This window comes from Enoplosus armatus, chromosome 9 (genome assembly GCF_043641665.1).
Source record: "Enoplosus armatus isolate fEnoArm2 chromosome 9, fEnoArm2.hap1, whole genome shotgun sequence".
Taxonomy (NCBI): Eukaryota; Metazoa; Chordata; class Actinopteri; order Centrarchiformes; family Enoplosidae; genus Enoplosus; species Enoplosus armatus.
The window spans coordinates 3874384-3895699 of record NC_092188.1 but is presented as its reverse complement, the minus strand read 5'-3'; the positions used below and the strand labels follow the sequence as shown (position 1 = coordinate 3895699).

Sequence of the window (21316 nt, the reverse complement as noted above, 5' to 3'; positions counted from 1 at the left end):
GACATAATGATAACATCCATACACATGCATGCCCACACACTGACCTCCTTACACTCTGTTGCCCATGAGTCCAGATCAGCATCTCTATCATCAACACCTTCCTGAGCTCAGCATGGATATAAACTTAACCTTTGACCCTTTGACCTACTACTGTAGGCCCTACAGTCAGGTCCAGTCATCCTAAATAACTGATGCTGTCACTTTAAGTTCACCCACAGTGCAAATGCTGCAACACCTCAGCTGGCAGTTCGCTTGTAGTTCAACTGGCATAAACTTGTTAGGTGTCTTGCCAAACTCTTAGGGAGGTTTTGGGCTGAGTCCAGGTAGAAGATCACTACTGTTGCCTTTAGATGTCAACTTGTAACTTGGCACAAACTCCTGCTGTAGTTCCCAAAGCAGTTGTATGAAGCCTTCCTTGGGATAACTGGCATATACAGTGAAATGGACCTCGAAGATTTCTAACAACAGACACAATATATCAACATTTTGCTTGTAACATAAGAAAGCACACGTTGGCACAATGTTAAGACTTTTAAAAACCTCTAAGGGATGAACTGATGCAGAAATAAAAGACAACCAACATAAAATGGCAAATATCACCTGCACAGTGATCCATTAGCTAAATTCAGAAACTTTCTAAACTCATATTCCAGAGTTTTCAGTTTTGTAGAAGCTGTTTAGACAAGTAAGATATAAGATCTGCATGGGCCCCAACATGACAGTTCATCATTATGTCATTACATTGAGGCATTTCTTTCAAACATTAATGTATATATCTAGGCCTATATATACACAGTACATCTATACTGCTACAGAGAGCTGATGGTAGATCCAGCCACCATTCATTTCTGGCCATCCAGCCAGGAATAAAGTCCAGCTGAGTCACCATAGTGTTGGCTTCTGAAACCAAATTTCATCCGCTCTATGGGTGGTTGGCCTCAGAAGTTTTCGTGAATCTTTTGGCTCCAGTAATCCTTCAACATTACCGCCTGATTTTCGACCTGTTACACCTCCTGCACCACAATCATCTCCAAGGCAATAGGGACATCCTAATCTCTGGGTGCTCTGAAAATAGCTGTGGAGGCTCAATGGTCAGGACGGAGCATAGAGTCACCACAGGCCAGAAGGACCCTTTGATGTACGTTACTAACAGACACTGACCTTAGTCCTCAAACCTTGACAGCACACTGCCGACATGTTGTAACACTCAAAACAGTGTAAGCTCAATTATACGGCACAGGCTCTAAGTGTGTTTCAGTTGTTATTGCAAATATGGCTCGTCATGCACCAACAAATCTGTTCACTGCAGTACAGCTCAGGTTCACAGGTCCTCAGCAAGATGCTTGCCCTTAAGCTTTACCCTTTATGGCTTCCTAGAGTGACTGTATTCCCTCCTCCGTAACCACATCCTGCTAAGACGAGGACAAGGTCCCCTGAGCCATCCTGTAATATTAAGTCACGGTAAAGGTCAAAGCATCACGGGTCACTTATAGTCATAAATATAAGAACTATATGCGTAATGTCATATATATAGGACAAGCAGGGGACTTATTACAAGATTTACCCTGACTACACCATGACCTTTGGCACGGTGTAGATGGTGGTAGCAGAGAAAGTAGCTGCATTGTTTTGTTGAGTAAGATCAGATTGAAAACTCTCCTGGTGGATGGATTTAGACCATTTTAATGATGGCAGACCAACACAGTTTCAGCCATGCCTCGAGCTGGCAAGTCTTGGTCTTGAGTCTCTACCCCCTCGGTCTCAGTGTTGATTATATTGAAAATGACAACACACTAATCACATCTTCTTGTGGCCGACTGCAATTATTGCTGTGAACTAATAGAATTAGGAATTTGTCATTTGGATGTTACTCGCTTCTTGTGCTGCTGATTATTAGTCTCCCTGCGGTCAAGTTTGACTTAAATCACTTATATGGTTTAAAAAATAAACCATATAAGTGATAAGTGAAAAAACGTATATATATAAAATCATTATTCTCTGTAGTTCACAATCCTCAAATTGTTACTCGCTTCAATGCTGAATAAGAGAACTCATTTACTGAGAGCTGCGTTATCTTCCTTTATAATATTCGCTCCTTCTCATGGAGGAACGAGGCAATCTGAAAAGTGAGCAATACCACAAAGCTTGGATCAACGTGCACTTTTAACGATAATCCCGTTTTTTCTGTTGATGTCTGTGGAATACCGAGATAATAGTGGCACAGTTTACTTGATCGCCATCATAGCCGAGGGCATTGTGTCAGCCGCAGAGTCGTGGAAAGACCATGTCTCCTCTTCTATCAAGATTAAAAGTGATGATGGCTGAGATGGAGAGAATGGCACAGAAAATGAAGGAGGGAGTGGCAGAGAGAAGGGGGGGGGGGGGGCTGAATGAGGAGGATAAAAGAGAGATTTAATGATATCTTTGAGATTCACATGTACTAACGCCAAGCCTCATGAATGTGTTTTTGTTTTTGTGTGCACCTAAAGGAACATTTCTTTATTCTAAGCTCAATGATGCTTGAAGATGAATGCATGGGTGCACACAAACACACAAACACACAAACAAACACACACAAACACACACAAACATCCACATAGGTGTAAAAATACACAGAAGCTGAAGAACACATACAACCCCATCCTGACGACGTGCTCTTGTCACACCCACACTCAGATTAACTGACGCATATCTGAATCTGTGACTCACACAAGGAGACTAAAACCATGTTTATATATGCACAACACTGATGTATTCATTTGAACATCTCCCGCATTCTATTTCACAGCAATTTCACAACGAGTTTCTGAGCCCGGATCCTTTGCTTGAAGTATTCTGGATCTAAGATAAGACCTTACAACGAGGAGACAAATGATTCTGACAGGAGTGTGCCAGAAAAAGGCCTCCTTATGTGAAAGTCAGTATTCAAAATGAGTCGCTGGCGCCGATGGGAGGGGCTCTCATATGTGCACAAACAAACTCCTTTGCCTCAGATGAATATTTAACAGAACAAAAAGTTATTCTTGCATCTGCAGCTTTCCAATGTGCTACAGTATATTTCTCACCTGGAACCAAGAAGTCAAGGCTGGAGAGGGAAAAAATCTGATTTGCTTCATAATGTACCTCATTATTTATTCTCTATTTATATTTATACTTGAACTGTGCACTACTGACTGTTACTGACTTAAAATTACAATAATCTGTGCAATAATTCACCAGTGCAATACATATATATATACACATACATACATGCATACATATACATTGTTATTGTATTTTTTTCTCTCATATTTTTCCACTTAAATATTGTAAATGTATATATTTTTATTTTTTATATTTTATATTTCTACATACGTCTCATTTCCAACTCTATGCCACTTTTTCTATTCTTGAATGGGAGCACCTGTAACTTGTGTAATTCCCCCCTGTATGTTTGTAACTCTGGATAACCCACAGAACACACTGTCAAAAGACTTAATTGGGACTACTTCTTCAGTAAAAAGTAGTTCCAATGACAACTAAACAAATGTTCTGTCCTTCAGAGTGTCCCCACCTCCTGGAGAGTGACACAGAGAGCCGAACCCACCTTCCACCAGTGTAAACCGAAAATATTTTTAAAGGCAGATTCATAAGAAATGTATCCAAACCAACATTTTTACTCTCTAAATGGCCTAACTTCATCACATCAATACATTCAGTACCTTCATACAGGCTGACTCTTACTTCTTGAAAGTACAACAACAAATGTGTGTGCGCTGTGTGGGTTTATTCCAAACACAGTAAGTGCAACAGCTCCTCGAGAACCAAGCAGAGTTCATGAGATGTGAAGCAGGGCCTACATTTAATTAGATTTTCTTTTCCAGTGGAGAATAAAAAAATGTCTGAATGCGTTCATAACAACTGAATATGTCAAATAAAGATTACTCAGTCATAATCAACAATTTGCTGTACAAAAAATGTATAAGCGGTACAATCTCGTGCACAGAGGCCTGCGCTACGAGGCAGGATTAGGCATTAGAGAGGTAACTTCAGGTTTAACTCTGGGTTTTCAAGGTTACGACGGCGGTTCACTTATGTTGCACACCTAATCTGCTCTGGAGCAAGCTATGTTCGAGATAACAGATCAACGTGTATAAAAGCACCACCTACTGACCAATCGATTCTCTTGGAAAATGTTATCGTCATTCGTAGAAGATCTCGGGGAGCTCGGTATGCTGATTGTGAGAGGGTCTTTTAGGGGGGCAAGAGTGTTCGGAGACCGGCAAAGCCCTTTGGTTTTCCCTGACGTGTTTTTATGCGACAGATATAGATTCTCGTCGGAGGGAACGACTTATCTGTGTCAGCTTCTTGAGCCATATGTTAAAGCCATTTCGTTGGGCTTTTGTATACCGATATCATCCTACAACAGAGACTGATTGATGCACTAAAGCCTTGTACCTGTTGTGCTTACATATATGAAAGTAAGCCTAGTCACCGCTTTGAATTATGTTTTTATATTTATTTTTCATTTGCTCCCACGTCTGTTTGAAGCTTTAACAACGTTGGTCGCAGCTGAAAGAATAAGGCTAAAACTGTCATACAGGCCATAAGAATACATCCAAGCAACACGTTAATTTAATGGAATACACAAATGTAATTATAGTCAGATCTACTCATGCCCTAATGATGGGGCAGTGATATTATAAGCCTATTAACTTACACATTCACACAGTCTGCGACTTTTTGCCAGCTGTCCTTCCTGCATTTGGCAGCTGCAGCTGTGTTGCTTTCAGCCTGGATGATGTGTTTAACTTCTTCGTATTCGTCTAATATTATAGTTTACTCTTCGGTTGTAAAATACGCTGCTCTGCTGCCAGCAGACTTGTCCATGTTTGCGATTGGTCATACTGTGAAAGTTTGATTTTCTGTGTGTTCTTTTTATAATTTGTATTATTTGGTTAGGGGAGCCAGCCAGGTGTCTCTCCTGGCAGTCAAAATTGTCACGTTTTGTGTCGTTTGTAATTTTCTTTGTTTAAATCAAACCTCACAAAAGGATGCACACCAATCAAAATGTACACCCCACACACTGAATGACCATACTCAACCCAACAAAAACAACACAAACACAAAAGCTTAGTGCAAAACCAAATATTCATATATTTAAAGACTTTCACAAAACACCCAAAATCCCAGAGTCCACAAACCAAAAAATAATCCAACCATCCAACTCCAGCCAGATAACAAAAAGATATCCTGGGTTTGTTCGTAGCACAAGCCTCTTGTGTAAATTATGAAATATTGTTTATCTTGTTACTGAAGGAAATGTTACAATTAATCTTTTATATTTTATTGATATTGATTTCAGGTAATGTCTCTCAGGCCTCAAAACATCAGAATAATGTCATTATATATGACAGAGTGACTATGAGCCAAGAGAGTCAAACTCCACCGCACCATTTATTCTATATACCATTTCTACTATTCATGGATTTCTCCAAATACAGTGTGCATGAATGTACATTTACTCACCGTGACTGTTGCAGCGTAAGGTCTCCACCAGCCTGTTGTCCTGGTCGTAGCACACCATGGCCTGGTAGCGGTAGCCCTGTCCACACTCCTTGATGTCTCCCTGGACCTTCATCCCCAGCATGCTCTCCACTCTGCCTCCCTCGGGCAGGATGCAGTCTGACCAGTTCCCCACCGGCTGGGCGTTGTACTTGTCACAGGGGCAGTACTGGGTCTCACTCAAAGGGTACATTTGCGTGTTCTTGCACTTGTCTTTCTTCTTGCTCCTCCCTGAGGAGAGCGGAGGGACAGAGATGAGTAGAATAGCTTTGGGAAAAGTGACTCCACATGTCTGTTGGTGTTGGTGGATTTCTGTCTCTGTTAGGCTAAAGGAGGCCTTGAGTCTCATCATACTCAAGGCTACTTTCAAGGACTTGTTTGGGATAGTGTACTTACTGAAAAAAGACTGGATGACACAAGAATTGCTGCCCCCCCCATCCTCCCCCCATACATGCATGGGGGGACATCTCTTGATGATAGATCATGCTGGCAAAATTGTTTCAAGTAGAGTGCTCTTTTACTGAAACAGCTTGATGTTTTTTTTATCCTCAGACATGTCAAGCGTCGTTAATCATAGATCACCGTGCAAAAATAAAAAAAAGAAGTCTGGAGGCAGTCTATCATTAGGACTCATTTCCCATGCAAATAAGGATATATACTTTTCTTTATAGACTTTCTACCGAACAGCCCACGGCATCTTCACCTGTGTGCCAGTGTCTCCATCAAGCTGGTTTGACAGTAAATAAATTAGAATAATTTCAGCTAAGGTTTGTCAAGTTCCTCCTTCGTTAGAAAGACAGCTGGTTGTTGCTAATAGCAGCTAAGCAACAAACCGCTGTGTGGCATGCTATAATCTGTCTGTAAAGGTCAAAGTGACCAACAGGCAGCAGAAAAGTATCCATCTTGTTCAACATAATGACCCACCTTTACTTTAAAGAACCTGAATTTGTGTTGTCTTAGTATTGTTTTGGATTGAGCAAAGGTTATTAAGAAGAGGATACGTGCATTAAAGCTTAAAACTAGTAAAACGGTCTGTGAGGGACTGGCCAACTGATAACCTTTCCCAAATATAACTGAGGGATTCTGGATAAAACTACAAAATCCACGCCCTCTCCTTCCTGATTCGAAGCTAAGAACAATTAATCCACCTCTTCAAAGAGTGTTCATATGCATTACATGACCTCTCTGCTCTTTTACACTTCGGTGAATAGGTCGAAAGATTTCACATCGGGGAAAATAAAAGCTTTTCGATTCGACTTGTAATCTAAACTTGACTTTCTTCCCCCAGAAACCTCTTGTGGAGGTGCCTTGATGCATTGCACCACTCTTGTCATTTTGCTTTTATGACTGTGATGCACAGGACAACTCTCTGGGGACACTCTGATGGATAACAACGGCTGAGGAGCTATTTCAGATTTGTTGCTTTAATCCCACTGGAGCAATTAACTGGCAAGAACTATCTGAATAGATTTATGACTTTGTGTTTCACTTTACTGCCCGTCTATTGGTCTAATGCCCACCAACATTACCCCCTAAATTGCCTGCTACCTCACAAACACTTAAACTACAGTGCAAATAAGCTTGTCAGAAAAGTGTTCAAAACAGCAGCCCATTGTTCGTGCTGCACCACTCTCTGTTCTCACCTATCAATGCTCTCTTTCTGGTGCGGACCCCTACACAGTCAGCTGTGCAGGACGAGAACTTGGACCAGTTGGTCAGCTGGCAGTCATCCTGGCAGGGGAGCTGACAGCGCTGAGTGATGGCAGGCATGGCCTTGGCGAATTTCAGACACTCGCCGATGTCGGCCTGCGTCCCGTCCAGCTGGCGACAGGACACAGCTGGAAGAATTAGAGGAAGACGGGTCAGAAACGGCTTCATTAGAACGCACAGGAGGCCATGAAGGGATTTATTTTTTCTTGATTCAACAGACTGATTGGTTGTCATGGCAGGTATTGAAAAGTGCAAGACAATGTGCAATTTATGGTAATAAAAGAGGAGGTGAGTGAATTACAGTAGTGGAAAATATATCTGGTCAATTACTCAGAGAAAGATATTGCACTATTTACTCCACTGCAACTCATTTCCAGCCATAGTTTCTAAGAACGTTGCAGATTCAGATCGTAGAGAAAAAAACATAATCAGCTTATAAAATATGGTTCATGATTTAAACTTTAATTTATGACAATGCTTCAGATTTTATAAACAACCCAATTGTACATAAAGTAGTTACAATGAGTTCCACCTTGAGCAACTACAGCATTTAAATACTTCTTATGCGTTACTGTATCATGGGTACTAATAATCCAATAAGAGGAGCCATTCTCCATATATGTACTTTTACTTTTGATTGTTTTGATAGTTTAGTACATTTGAAATTTGACTTTGCCATAAAATGTTTACATTTGACTTTTGTTACAAAGAGTTGATACAGTATGAAGCTAAAGCCAGCAGCCGGTTAGCTTAGGCCAGAAGGTCAAGCAATAAATTGTTGTTTTTACACTTGTTGTACAGATTAAACAAATAAGATACAACATTGTGAGTTTTAGAGGTGCTGATAGGTGGATTTTCTTACCTTGGGATGGAGCCAGGCTAGCTGTTTCCCCCTGCTTCCAGGCTTTATGCTAAGCTAAGCTAAGCTAAGCTAACAGCTGCTGTCTGTATCTTAATACTGTATTTAACTGACAGATCTGAGGTACTAATCTTCTCATCTAACTCTCAGTAAGAACGTGAATAATAATTTTTCCCAAAACGTCAAACTATTCTTTTAATTCCTGCATTCAAAATTTCTTTGAATTGCAAACATTTTTTATACATTGTGTAATTGCTATTTTATAAAGTGGCACTCAAGTGATTCAGTATTACACCTCCATAAATATAAGTGATGGTACTTGAGTAGTTTTCTCAGACTAGCTGAAGCCACACAACACATCATACAAGTGTTTTCACAAGCTGAACAGGCCTCCCTGTTACTGGTAAAATGACTTTGATATGTAAGATCCTAATACTTCCTCCACCACTGAGCAACATAACATCAAACAAAGATTTAAAGAGGGAAACTAAAGACTTAATGAACAATAGATCACAACTGTGTAATTCAGATTAGATCTCATGGGGGGCTAAATAACAATTACAAGCAGATCTGACACAAATGCTCTACCTTAAATGGACTGAAGCCCACAAGTCAATTTATTTTGGCTTACATCATCCCATTCTTTGTTCTTTCAATAAAGGGTATTACTTGTGTTGCAGCAATATTTCATTTTCTTGTGATGCGGACGTTCTGCAGGGCTGTACCTTCATAGAGAAATCAATCTCCGAGCACATTTTTGCTGAACCCCCGTGGGCACTGCTATTGGTTTGGAAAGCCTCCATGTGGTGGTGTGTGAGGTCAGGTCTTATCTTGTGTGTGTGTGTGTGTGTGTGTGTGTGTGTGTGTGTGTGTGTGTGTGCAAGAAAGAGAGAGAGAAAGCACATGCTCTCAGTTGTTCTGTGTTTAATAGTGCTGCTACAGTGTTTTTCCCTCTAAGGAAAGCCTCTGTCCAGGTAAATAACACAATACACTGTCAGAAAACACAGACCAGAAAAGACAGTGTGTCTCATTTGGTTTGAGTCAATGACAAAATGATTTCTGCCATTTAGAAGTGTCAGAGGGGTGAAAACAAGTGCAGGAGATTCTGGACATCAGGTGCCACATGGTATCAGATCAGTGAAAAGCTGCATAGAATAGTGCTGTGAATAAGTCTAAAGTGGACCTTAAAAACATTTTCATGAATAAATTGATTCTTCCATCCATTAATGTGAGCTAGCGAAGAAGAAACAGAAATATAAGCACTAATAATGGCCTTCTATAGGAGCTGGAACATAATGAAATTGATCATTCTGCGTGACCCCCTGAAATTGGATTTTTATGAAAGCCTCCCAGGACTACATGGTACATCCATCCTCTATAAAGAGGCAAGAGGAAATATGCTTTGAGAGTGAGAGCCACAACTCCTTTAAAGTACTTGTCACTTATGCATGAAGCCCATATAAACAGAGGTTGGGCCATCGTATGCTAAAGGCAAGGTGCAGCTTCTCCTCCTAAATTTCAAATAGAGACATTCGATTAAAATTGCATGACAAGAGCCTGAGGTGAAAAAAAAGCCAGCAGTGAAACAACCCAAACTGTCAAACGAGTCTCAAGAGGCACATGATGAGTTGGGAACACATTTCCTTCCCAAACTCGGGAGGAAAACAAAAAAAATCAAAACATAATAAAAAATAACCAGAAAAAAGGAAAAAAGGGAAAGTTTCTTGTTGATGTTTTTAGGAGTGTCAGCCTCGGTTTGTGTCGCGTCTTGTAAGTGGGAGGATTTGATGTGTGCTTTAAAGTAAATTGGCCTTTTCTCTAAACCTTGGCACATCCATCTGCTGCCTCGTCGCCGGGCTCCAGATGCACCGCAATGTGGAAAAATTTAATTTACGGCAATTAGGAATGGTTCAGCGAAGATGCAGAGGAAAATGGGAGATGAAGAGATTGGTTTCTGTACCTCTTGTCTGAAGTCCTGGTCCACAGGTCTCCTGCGCACCGGGACGGTCCTGTCTGAGAAACCACGGTACCAGCTGGCACTTCCTCCATTTGTGGGTTTTCCACCTAGAATAAATCAGGACAGTATAGCCAGATCAGTGTGTTCCCCAGTACACCAAGCTTGCAACATGTAAGACAGTCAGTATTTAATAAACTTCTGAAGTAAGTTCTGAACTACTTGAGAAAACTGATTTTTCAGACCAATGTTGCAAATTATATTTAATTTAATTTCTATAGATTCAACTACAGGCCTGTATTTGTAGTGTGCATAGTATGATTATCACATTATCACAAACATGTCTTGTTACTACATTAATAAACTGAAATAAAATAGTGCAGTTAAATGGTAAATGGCTATATTTGCTTGTTGTTGTGTATTTTTTCTTTTTAGAACATTTGACCACATTTATTCAGATATTCTATTAGTGGAATAACTTACTTGACTTTTCTTCATATCATATTTACATCTTTTTACCAAAATAATTAAGTATAGAACAAACAAATATTGTGGCAGAAAAGATGAGCCTTGGGTTATATACAAAATATAGGAACATAGGGTCTAGGCCAAAAACAGAAATGCAATAAAGTCCGTAAAATCAATGTCAACCCACTGAGATTTGGCATTTCAAGCTGTGAAATAAAGCAAAATCAGTATTATTGGATCACTATAGTGCTGTTACCTGAATCCAGGACAGATTTTGGGGACCTCACAGTCCCTCTCCTCCTCCAGCACCTCTGGACAGTCCTGTCCTCCGTTGGATGGCTGCTGGATGATGAGACGTTTCCTTGATTGCTTTCTCTTCACAGCGTTACCAGCTGAGCAGACACAGACAATTATTGAATCAAAATAAGAAATGTCTGCATGAAAAAGTGATGAGAAACATGTCAAAATGATAAGCTAGGCTGCTCTGTTAATAGTCCTTGAAGAATGGACTTGGAGACTAGTATTGCCAAATCTAATTTGACAGCTATCGTAGTCAACACACACGTCTGATTACTTGGGATATCAAGCCAACAACGATGATGTAGGAAAATCCCATTAGACCTTGGAATTGACTCAGATTAAATTTATGGTATTTACATGTGGAGATGCCCTCAAGTAGTTCATTAAGATGAAATGAGCCTCTGGATAGTCCTGAACCCTGCTTTAAACCTTTGTATGTGGGTGGTGTGCAATGCTCTGCACAAGGTGAAGACATCAAATTAAAATGCACAGCCATCGGTACGGCATGCTCAGATTGAAGAGATTTATGCCACCGTGTCACATGGAGAGGTCATCATAATATGGACGATAATGATTTTCAGTAGTAAATCAATTTAATGTATATGCTACTGCTCAACAGCTTGGGCAATGGCTGCCTGATAGAGGTGACCTCATCTGAACAATGTTTTTCTTTCACAGCATGAAAACAACAACAACACTGCAACGCACTTGCTGACACTTGTAGCCACGGGCGAGTCGGCTTGCCAAGCGCACTAAGAGGAGGTCGGCCCAAAGGTTGTCTTACATGCCAATCTGTCAAATTAATTACGTGTAACGAGACGTGGATGCACGTGTTTATGTGGTAGTTAATGTGTCTGGCTCTGGGCAGAGGGTCCCACCTCTGCAGTTTTCCACACAGTCAATTTAAACTCGCTGTTTGTACAGCAGTCACAGCAATACATGTTTAATTGATTATTATTGTTTAATTTCGTACTATAGTTCACTATTGCGTTAGAAATCCTTGCCATAAACACTATTCTCTGAATTAAGCCATGTAAAACTACCAAAGCCAGACTGACAACTACATAACATTAAACAAAATGGAAATATAATGGCTAGTAAATTTTAAAAAGGGGAAATTAAAAACCTTTAGTTTAGCAAGCATGATTCCTTCTCAGTGATCTGTATGAGGCAGTATTACTTCACATTAGCCGGGTCATCTCTCCTTGCTGGAGATTATTTTTTTTCCACTGTACCTGCGTCACAAGTAACAGGACACGGAGTCCAGTTGCTGAAAGGGGTCATGATACAGTCTTTCTTGCAGGGCAGCTGACATGGTCGCACCGTGCTGGGCCGAGGGCCGTCTGGACACCTAGGCAACAAAAACACACACAGCGGGGCTGTAAAGTAACACTGCTGGGAACTCACCAAAACACAACAGCGAGCGGTCTGAAACCTCAAGGGCCCCAAAAAAAGAAAGAAAATGTATTATGTTGAAATACAGCAGTACATTGTTGCTCAGAGACACTCCTCAGACAACACAGTTATTATGACTGAATCTAACCCATGGTAAAAACCCGTTTAGGTATCAGACTGCAAGAGTCGTGCTTTTTTTTTTTTTAAATCACCGGGTGCGAAACAAAAACACTGGTTACACCTCCCACTCTCTGTGGCCTCAAAATTGTCAAAGTACCAGATAAAACCTCAATACATGGTTTGGATTTCTGGTCATTTTACAGCTGCATTAGGTTTTTGTTCTGGTTTCCTCATCCAAAATCCCTATCTAGTGTAGCAGGGGGATCCCATAATGTTCCCCTCTGTGCCCAAATTAAATTCTGGTGTTGGTTATAGGCATTTTACCACCTACAGGAAGCAATCATTTAAGTACAGCTTGTAGAGCTGCTGGCAAATGCAAGATGAACATGTAATCAGGAGAAATTAACACAAGCGTTTGTGTAAGTCACCGCACACTGAGCATAAAAATATATGAACATGGATCTTTAATTAACACGGAGAAGAGCAGCACGTTTCACTCAGAGCTCATCGACACCTTTTTATAATAAAAGAGCGTTGAACACATATTGTTATGGGCTGAATGAACACATTATATTATTTTTTTTACTTCACTTAAACTTGAGTGAGTGAGCACTCTGTCCAGAAAAGGTTGAACTAAGTAAGTTGTAGATCTTTTGTCTCTTCTTTGGTACCCTTCGGTACAACATTATACTGCAATCAAGTGGGTTGGCAAACATGAGCATGACACAGTATGTGCTTTTTATAGTGCTTAAATAATTTCTGGTTACTGAACTGAACTTTCGGAGCTCTGGTGCAGCTTTAACTGGAAAATGGATGGTTTACTCAAACTGTAAAACGTCAACCAGGCCCCCCAAATGATAGTCAAGGATTCAACTGACATTTAAAATAGTAACTGCTAGCAATATGAACCATGATTTAAAGCTTGTAGAGGTTTAGCACACCAGCCATCTGGGTCTTGCTGGAATACAGAATGTAATTATTCTAGGCACAATCTAGGGCAATAAAAACTGATTAAAACCTACGTAATCACATCCGGTATATGAGTGATGTATGCCATCTGGCTGACAGTGCTTGAAAGATATAAAGAAGTGATGGTCAATTCCTCAAACAGGCACCACAGGCAATGTTAAGCAGGTTCAGATGAGGATGTTTTACATAAAGAATTCTCTGCTGAAAAACTACAACACACCGAGCTCCTTACTGCTAAAGCCAGCAGACCAATAGACCGGCCCCTTAGGACAGAAGCAACCTTGTTTTAACTGGATTCTGCTATCAGCCAGTGATAATCCTTTTGATGGCACGGAATACAGGGTCAAGCCGAGGTTTTTCAAACAAGGGTTGTGGTTAATCTTCAGTCACTTAAGCACCAAGGTCCCCTGCACATACTACTGGGTCAAGATAAATAGGTCGAAATAGACCTGCTGGAAGACATCTTGTAATCTGATCTCTGCAACACTGCGTCCCGAGTGTCGCAGCGGGATGTTGCCGCTCTGTTTCCTCATCCTATGGCTGACACACTGATCATCTGGGTCAGGTTTAATGTTGCTAAGAATGAGCGTTCTCCTCTGGGCGTTCCATACTCGTTAGCACGGCGTTATCAGGGAAGCGATAGGGAGCCTCACAGGCAAAACGTAATAATGTAACAGTGACACAAGGAGAGATTTATTTTTAATACCAATAGACAGAGCTAAATCCCTCTCGAGCGGAACAAATCCTCTGGTGTCTTCATACAAGTGAATGGTCCCCAGGAAAAAAAAACTGCTGCCGAATGCGGCAGGGGGAGGATACATTTACATTTTCAGCATTCAGCTGATGCTCACGTCCGTAAAGAAGTGAATGAACAGGTGTCTAGCTCGAGGACACTTCAACAACCTGAGTCTGCATGACAGTGTCTACACTAGACCCCAGTGCTAACCAGGATTCTATCAATTTATATATAAACCTATTTTAACTGTAATATCTAGAGTCTGTAGAAGCTCTTTATCAGGGGAAACCTGGCAGAGAATGCAGTGTGAAGGAAAAAATAAACAGCGCGCAGAAATCTGCAAGATCTAAATACAATCAAAGTGTACACAGAACAGATGGAAAAGCAATTTATTATATAAGCAATCCAATATGAAGGAGGCCGATATCAAACCTGCAGGTTCATGAACCAAATGATTTAAGTCTCAGCAAAACAAAATAAACACAACTTTTCGTTTTGGTTTGTCACAAGTTCATTCTTTAACCGTTTCAATTCATATTAGTTTTTTCTCAAACTGCTTTGCTTTGAGTTGCACGAAGATGGACCAGAGCACATTAACTAATGCTACGAATCAAGACTGAAAAGTTTTATTGGCTGAATCCCAGATTCAGATGTAAATAGGATATCCTGAACAGATATCACAACAATATATCAGCAGTAGGTGCTGGAACATAAACATTTCATATTGAACAAATGTAGTTCAGAATTTCCCTAAAATCTCTGGTATAAAATCATTAGCATTTCTTCAACATTTCTTGTGCAAAGTTTTGGGCTTCTTTGCTAGTTTTTATGCAGCATGACTTATTTATGTTTCTAAAAGGAATACAGTTGTTGTATTTTTTTTTGTTTATTGATTCTCTACTCCTTGAAAAATCCACCTCAGACAAACAAACATCTCTCCACGTCATGAGGGCTCTGAGCACTGAGGCAGCGTTATTAGATGTTTTGACTCCAAGAGCTCTTTGACAAAGAGGGGATTAAACCGTTGACCTTGTTATACTCCCTCTGCTACTCAAAAATGGTAAATGTCTGAGGATGTGCTACGATTTACCACTTGTGTGAGATCTTGAAAGAACATGGGCAATAAAGCAATATTCCTACTTAGATGAAACGCTACTAAAAAATACAGCTCGACTTTTGCTTTTCGGTCCATGCGGAACAAGCTCTGAATACCAAACTAAACCTTCGAGGACTGAAAGACCCATTTCTGAACTGCCTTTAAGATTTCCCTCTCGCATTCACACAAACACAAGCAAATGTTCTGGCGAGACTGTCACAGCATTGATTGTTGGTTCAATAACACGTGTTTATGTTTTGCTGAAAAGTGACTTCATGCGGTCGACTGAATTATGACTCATCTCAAAGGTAGGAGTGGCATGATGTTGTTGTAGTGTGACACAAAACTTGTTAGGGAGGGGGTCAAGGGTGGATGACTGGGCGTACAAAGACACAGAATACCACTGTTCACATCCTGCTTTCGTCTTTAAGCCATGAGCACCATCTTTCCCTACTCTTTTGTGCCTAAACCAAACCAAACCTTAACCACAGTGGACAGATCACATGAATCATTTTTGTAATGGTCATATAGGTTGCTGTGGAAGACAAACAAAGTATTTTGTTGTTTCATTCGGAGAACTTTCTGGTTGAACTTCTGTTTCATTAAAGCTGCACATGTAGGGAGCTTCGAGTTTCGAGTTAAATTTTTGTTCCCGCAATTAAATCACAACAAAATTGAGTTCAGCGCTCAAGTTCCACGGCTTTTAAATGAAAGCTTGGTTTGTGAAACCTCTGGGTCATTTGTTTTATTCTTGTTTAAGCCAAGGATCTGCAGCACATCTACAATCTTAAAAATTCTACTGCACCTATTTTACCCCAATGCTGGCTCCCTGTTACCTTCAGGAATGAATTCATAAACCTTCTAACTACTACACAATTTACTTTCTCGGTTCCCATATAGTTCCACTTGGCCTCAGAGATCATGGGAACAAGGACTCCTGGTTCCAAACTCTCAAAGTTCGAGACTTGTGGTGATTGAGTTTTTGCCTTCCTGGCTCCTAGATTATGAAGCAGTCAGCAAACTCTCTTGAGGCATTTTATTAATGTCTCCTTGCCCCAGTTTGTTCTTATGCTTTACATTTTTTCTCATGTTTGATTTATTTCAAATGGTTTTTTTTGTGACTTTGTAACCATGTTTTTCCAAGTGCTATGTAAATAAGGTTTTACATACTTTCTTACTAAAGTCACGTAACCTGGAGACACTAAATCAATATGTGTAAATGTGAAGTGTGTCTGTGTTTGTTTTTGTGTTAGGCTGCTTACAGACTGCATGCTGGGATTGACCCAGAGGAGCCTACATAACATCAGTTGGTGTAAAACATGACTGGGTGGATGGTCACTTCCTGGAGGCAGTTAAGTCTCCATATCTGACACCTAAATTTCGATTTGGGTGAATAGTGTGATTAAGGGCGCTTTTATCCTCTTTAATGTAAAAATTTTGCTTAGTGCATCTCTCACTCTTGATTCTGTTTTCTATAATCCCCTCTCTAACCAACCTGTGTGTTTTAAGTGCTTTACATATAGGGCAATGAGTTGACTCATAGCAGGTTTCCCTCAACAGAGAAAACCATCCCTTTTGTTCCCCTTTTAGTCTAATTATATTGTAGCCCCACTAATGATGGGTATTATCCAAATTTAGATGATTAAAATTCAATTACATTCCAGTTTCTGGAAAAAAAAAAACAGGCCATGTTTGTCAGTTGAACACAATACCAGCCAGAATACTAACAGCACAATGCTGGGCTGGAAGACTCTGTCTGTGGGGGTGTGAAAGCTAGTTGTAATATTGTCATTTATGCATTTTTTATTATGTATACATTTTGTTATTCCGCTGTTTTCCTCCTTTATTTCTCCTGTTGTCATTCTGTCTCTAATATTGCCTTTGCCTGTCACATAGTTTTTGTTGTTTGTTTGAGAAACAAATGTTTATTTACAAGGTGCTTGGGGTATTTTATCCTAACTGCACAATTTTCCACGATACATTTTCCTCTATCTCTGTCTTAACAGTTCACTTGTGTGTTTATCAATGTGGAAACGTACTACGCTGAAATGAATGAAGCCATCCAGTAACGGCATCTGGTTTTAACTGACTTTAACTGTTTCCAGTAAGTGTCTCAATCTCATAATGATCTTTAAATGTCATGATTTGTAGCGACGCGAGGACATACACAACACGGCACTGGGAGCTTGTCCCGAAGCACAACATTAAAACGAGCAGCCAGGCTAATGCTCATGTTTTGCTTGTTGCTATTAGCGCGTTGAGTAATCTGTTCAGCAAGAGGCTGTTTTCCGAAAAATGGGCAGATGGTTGAGCGGGATGAAGAGAGGAGATACAAAGCAAAGAACTGTCAGTAGTGTTAAGAGACACACACGAAAAAACAAGGTCTGGTGGGAAAAGATAAGGCCTAATTAATTTCATTATCAAAATTACGGACTACAAAACAAGAACATAATTTGTTTAATTTAGCATAAAACAGTTGCAGTTCTTTAAGGACCCTTTCAGTGGTGTCTTTGGCCTCCTTCTTGAGGGCTTTTAGCTATCTATCACCGTCAAATACAGGGCGTGTATACAGCCTCCATTAGAAAACACAGCAGGGAGATGATTGACTGGGCTCAATACAGTTGCTGTCGAACATCATAACCATGAATCATTCGGTTTCCTTTTTCGCAAATTCCACAGCATCAATGTGATTATACAAACACACATTTGGTCCTATTGAGCACACAGACTGTCAGAATCAATAAGCAGACGTTGTTGTTTTTTCCTCACACCACAACAGCTTTCTCGATAAGATGATAGCAGCCCAAGCCTGAGGCACTGACATATTTGTCTCTGTTGTGTCTCTTGTTTCTATTGGGCTTTGACAGTCAGTGTTTATGTGTGTGAGAGTGTGTGTGTGTGTGTGTGTGTGTGTGTGTGTGTGTGTGTGTGTGTGTGACATGCACTCTGTGAGGTTCACTGCCTCAGGCTGCGGGAGGAAGACAGCTCAGATCCATCTATGAATGAGACAGGGCACATCTGCATATGAAGGGTGCAGGCGGCCATGTTTGTTTGTTCTGCTGGGATCCCATGGGTACGCTGATCAAGAATACCTGCCAGTTGGATTGTGCCAGATGAAGATATGCAGAGCAGAAAAAAACAAAACATCATATCAAGTCACTCCTGAGTGCAGGCTAGGAAATACTGCCTCTGAGGAACAGATGGCCAGAGGTGGTGCTTCTTTATGCTCTTGCTCTGCTCTTGCAAAGGGCTTCAAAAAAACTATTTATAATCCTTGAGCTTGAGACACATGCCGATGGCTTCTGTCAAATCTACAGGGGGAATACAAAGTAATGCTTACATGAAAGGTAACCGTAACCTTCTAAGTTCTATCTCTGTCTGTAGTTCTGGGATTTACTACAGAGTGAATATGAGAGGTCAATATTCAGGCGCTTTTTATGCATGTCAATTGATATTTAGGACTTTGATGTTTGGACCCCCCCCCCCCCCCAAAGTTGTAATGACATCAGAGCCCTTGCCATTCATCCATCCCGACCTTCTCCCTACGCAGACTCACTCTATAAATAAATATATAAATACTTCACGTCCTCCTTCGCTCCCGCCATAATTACAGAGGGCTTTGTCACTTGAATGTAAGCACAAGTCGCTTCGGGGCACTTGCTGAAAGGACGGATGCTGTCGTTCTTCTTGGGAGGACAGTCTCATTAAACTGGGTACCAATAAGATGTATTTGTCAACTCTCTTATGTTGTAAAAGTCTATCATGACCTTGTTGTTAGTGTCAACTTGTGACTGCTGTTCATCTTAAATCATTGCAGTTTGTGTTTATTTGTGTTGTTATATTTTCAAACTTGCTCCTCTAGATGTATTAAATAAGTTTTATTTGTTTTCTTTTATGTTTTTTTTTTTTTTTTTTAGACCGATGCTCAGACATGTTGAGTACTGATGATTTGGCCTCTTCCAGCTCTGTTAATTGTCTCATGTTGCTTATCAAAGTGCTGATTGCCAGACTTCTTTTATAGCTGACAAATGCGGCTAATTGGCAATCAACCTAATAGGACCCATCTTGGTGGCAGTGTTTGTCATTGCAAGTTGAAGAGTCAAAGTAATTTCCCCATGAGGTGTTCAAATTATTTTATTTCCTCTGCGTGTGTGTGTATGTGTGTGTGAGAGAGAGAGTTAGTTCTGGGTAGGAACTGAAACTTTTATGTGCTCACGGCTAAAGTAAAAGAGCAATGTTCTACACCCTGAGAGCCTTTTTCTGTTGCAGTTCAATGAAAGTCTACATGCTGGCTCACCAGCCTGTAACTGGACCCCTGCCAGTGCCTGTGGCCGCAGGAAAATCCACCTACAGACTTTGAACAACATCTTTGAATGGTTACACCAGTCAGAGCACCTACAAAAGGACAAAATAATGGACACTGAGGCATAGCTGGGGTTGTGTACAGGCAGAGTCAGAATGACGGAGGCTTCTTCAGCACCACGGACAGCACCAGCGATCCATGAAGGTAGGGGAAAAGAAGCGTCACAGTCGACGGAGAGACTCCGGTTTGGCAGCTCTCACGGTCTCTGTCATACTATCTTTTATCCTTCAGGCAGAAGGAAACTCTCAGAGGCTGTGATGACACATGCAACTGTTTCTCTGTGGTCCAGACCACAGACACAATGTCCACGTGTTTCGTTTGTTTCTATACACAATCTCTCAATTACAAGCAAATCAGAGGCTGGAAATTATGTCTCACGGACATAAGTTTCATCTTTTTTTAAGAGGGTGGATTGGGAGTTGAATGTCGGAAATGCTGGGAACTTGTTTACAACCTGTCCGACAGAGTATTTGTGTTGTTCTGTCAAATGGATTCTATTTTGAAGTCTGTTGCCACATAAATCTCATCCATTTCAAGCAACAACAAAAAATGACTTAATGATCTTGTGGTAATTGCATGTCAGATAATTCACCAAAAAAAACAAGTCCCCATTAAATGGCACACAAGGTGAAAATGTCAAACATCGTCAGGCATATTTTAAGTGTGTGACCTTCTTTACAAAAAATCTCAAATCGACTCAGCAATAACAATAACCACCTACTGAGAGGGTGAGTAGCTGCTGGATGGGAGTCCACTTCTTTTCACTCCTCATTAGTGAGACTGTTACATGTTGTTCTTTTGCCCTTATTACGACTGCTGCTTGATTATATAAAGTTATTGACAAGCAAAAACAACACATAATGGAGGCAAATCGACTGAACCTCTTTTTGTCAGTTGCTCAATGCCATTACCCTTGACGCGTCTACCCCTCCTACTCTGCAACCCGCTGGGCTTGTGTTTGTCTCTTGCTCCGGCTTTGCCAGTGTGGATTTAAAAATAAAATACATGCGATAAAAGACATCCTGGACTTCGACCTCTCTTCTGCAGCCCCGATAAGCGCAGCTGCAGTGTCTGGGTCAGCCGCTCAAACAGCTACCATTGAACTGGACATTAATCTTCATTTTATCATGCGGTGCTCTCTATGAATCACATTTACCTTGTACACTCCGACCCTTTAAATAATTTATGTTCCCATCCTCACTGATAACCACTCGGGAGGTGTGAGACAGGAGGAGGAAGAATTCGCTGGTCTTGAATTAGAGTGAGAAAGTAAAGGAAGAAACTCAACAGAGGTGATACATTAGGAGACCTTTTTTTGCATTTTTCTTCAGGACTTAATCCATCTACTTTGGGTTTCTTATCTAGTTCAGTCCAATCTGTTGTCGAGTGAATCAGTCAAGCATAACTGACACCAGGCGAGAGCCGAACTCCACAGTATATTTTGAATCCGCCTCATGCAGTGTGGTCTTCAGAGTTAACCACAAACATCTCGTCTTTCATCTGCCTCATGATTAAATTGCCTTAAAGTATCAATCCCATTTAATTACTATCATTATCATCAATGGGAAATTACCAGCGCCCAAAACGGCAGGGTTAATTAGCCTTTCAGGGACGAAGAGATTATTTATTTATCTGTGGTCGCCTGCAAAGGGAAGATATGAATTGGGAGTTAACTTCACGTAGAGTCTGCTCTGCTTACTTAACCAGCTCCTTGTGTTTTTCTCCGACTCACTTTACTCTACTGCTGTCACTTTGCTTTCCACCACTGCTGCTTCTCTCATCTGTTTTTCACCTCCTGACTC

The 21316-nt window shown here is 40.7% G+C and overlaps 1 protein-coding gene across 1 annotated transcript in view; it reads right to left on the bottom strand.

The window, feature by feature from the left end:
• The window catches only part of thsd7ab (thrombospondin, type I, domain containing 7Ab), a 124039-nt gene that overhangs the window by 34124 nt on the left and 68599 nt on the right, over positions 1 to 21316 (bottom strand). The window contains exons 10-14 of the mRNA XM_070911829.1: positions 12071 to 12186; positions 10792 to 10927; positions 10074 to 10177; positions 7188 to 7382; positions 5509 to 5775 (exon numbers count right to left, since the gene is read on the bottom strand). Coding sequence (XP_070767930.1) covers positions 5509 to 5775; positions 7188 to 7382; positions 10074 to 10177; positions 10792 to 10927; positions 12071 to 12186 — 818 coding nt within the window. The remainder of the gene's footprint in view (positions 1 to 5508; positions 5776 to 7187; positions 7383 to 10073; positions 10178 to 10791; positions 10928 to 12070; positions 12187 to 21316) is intronic.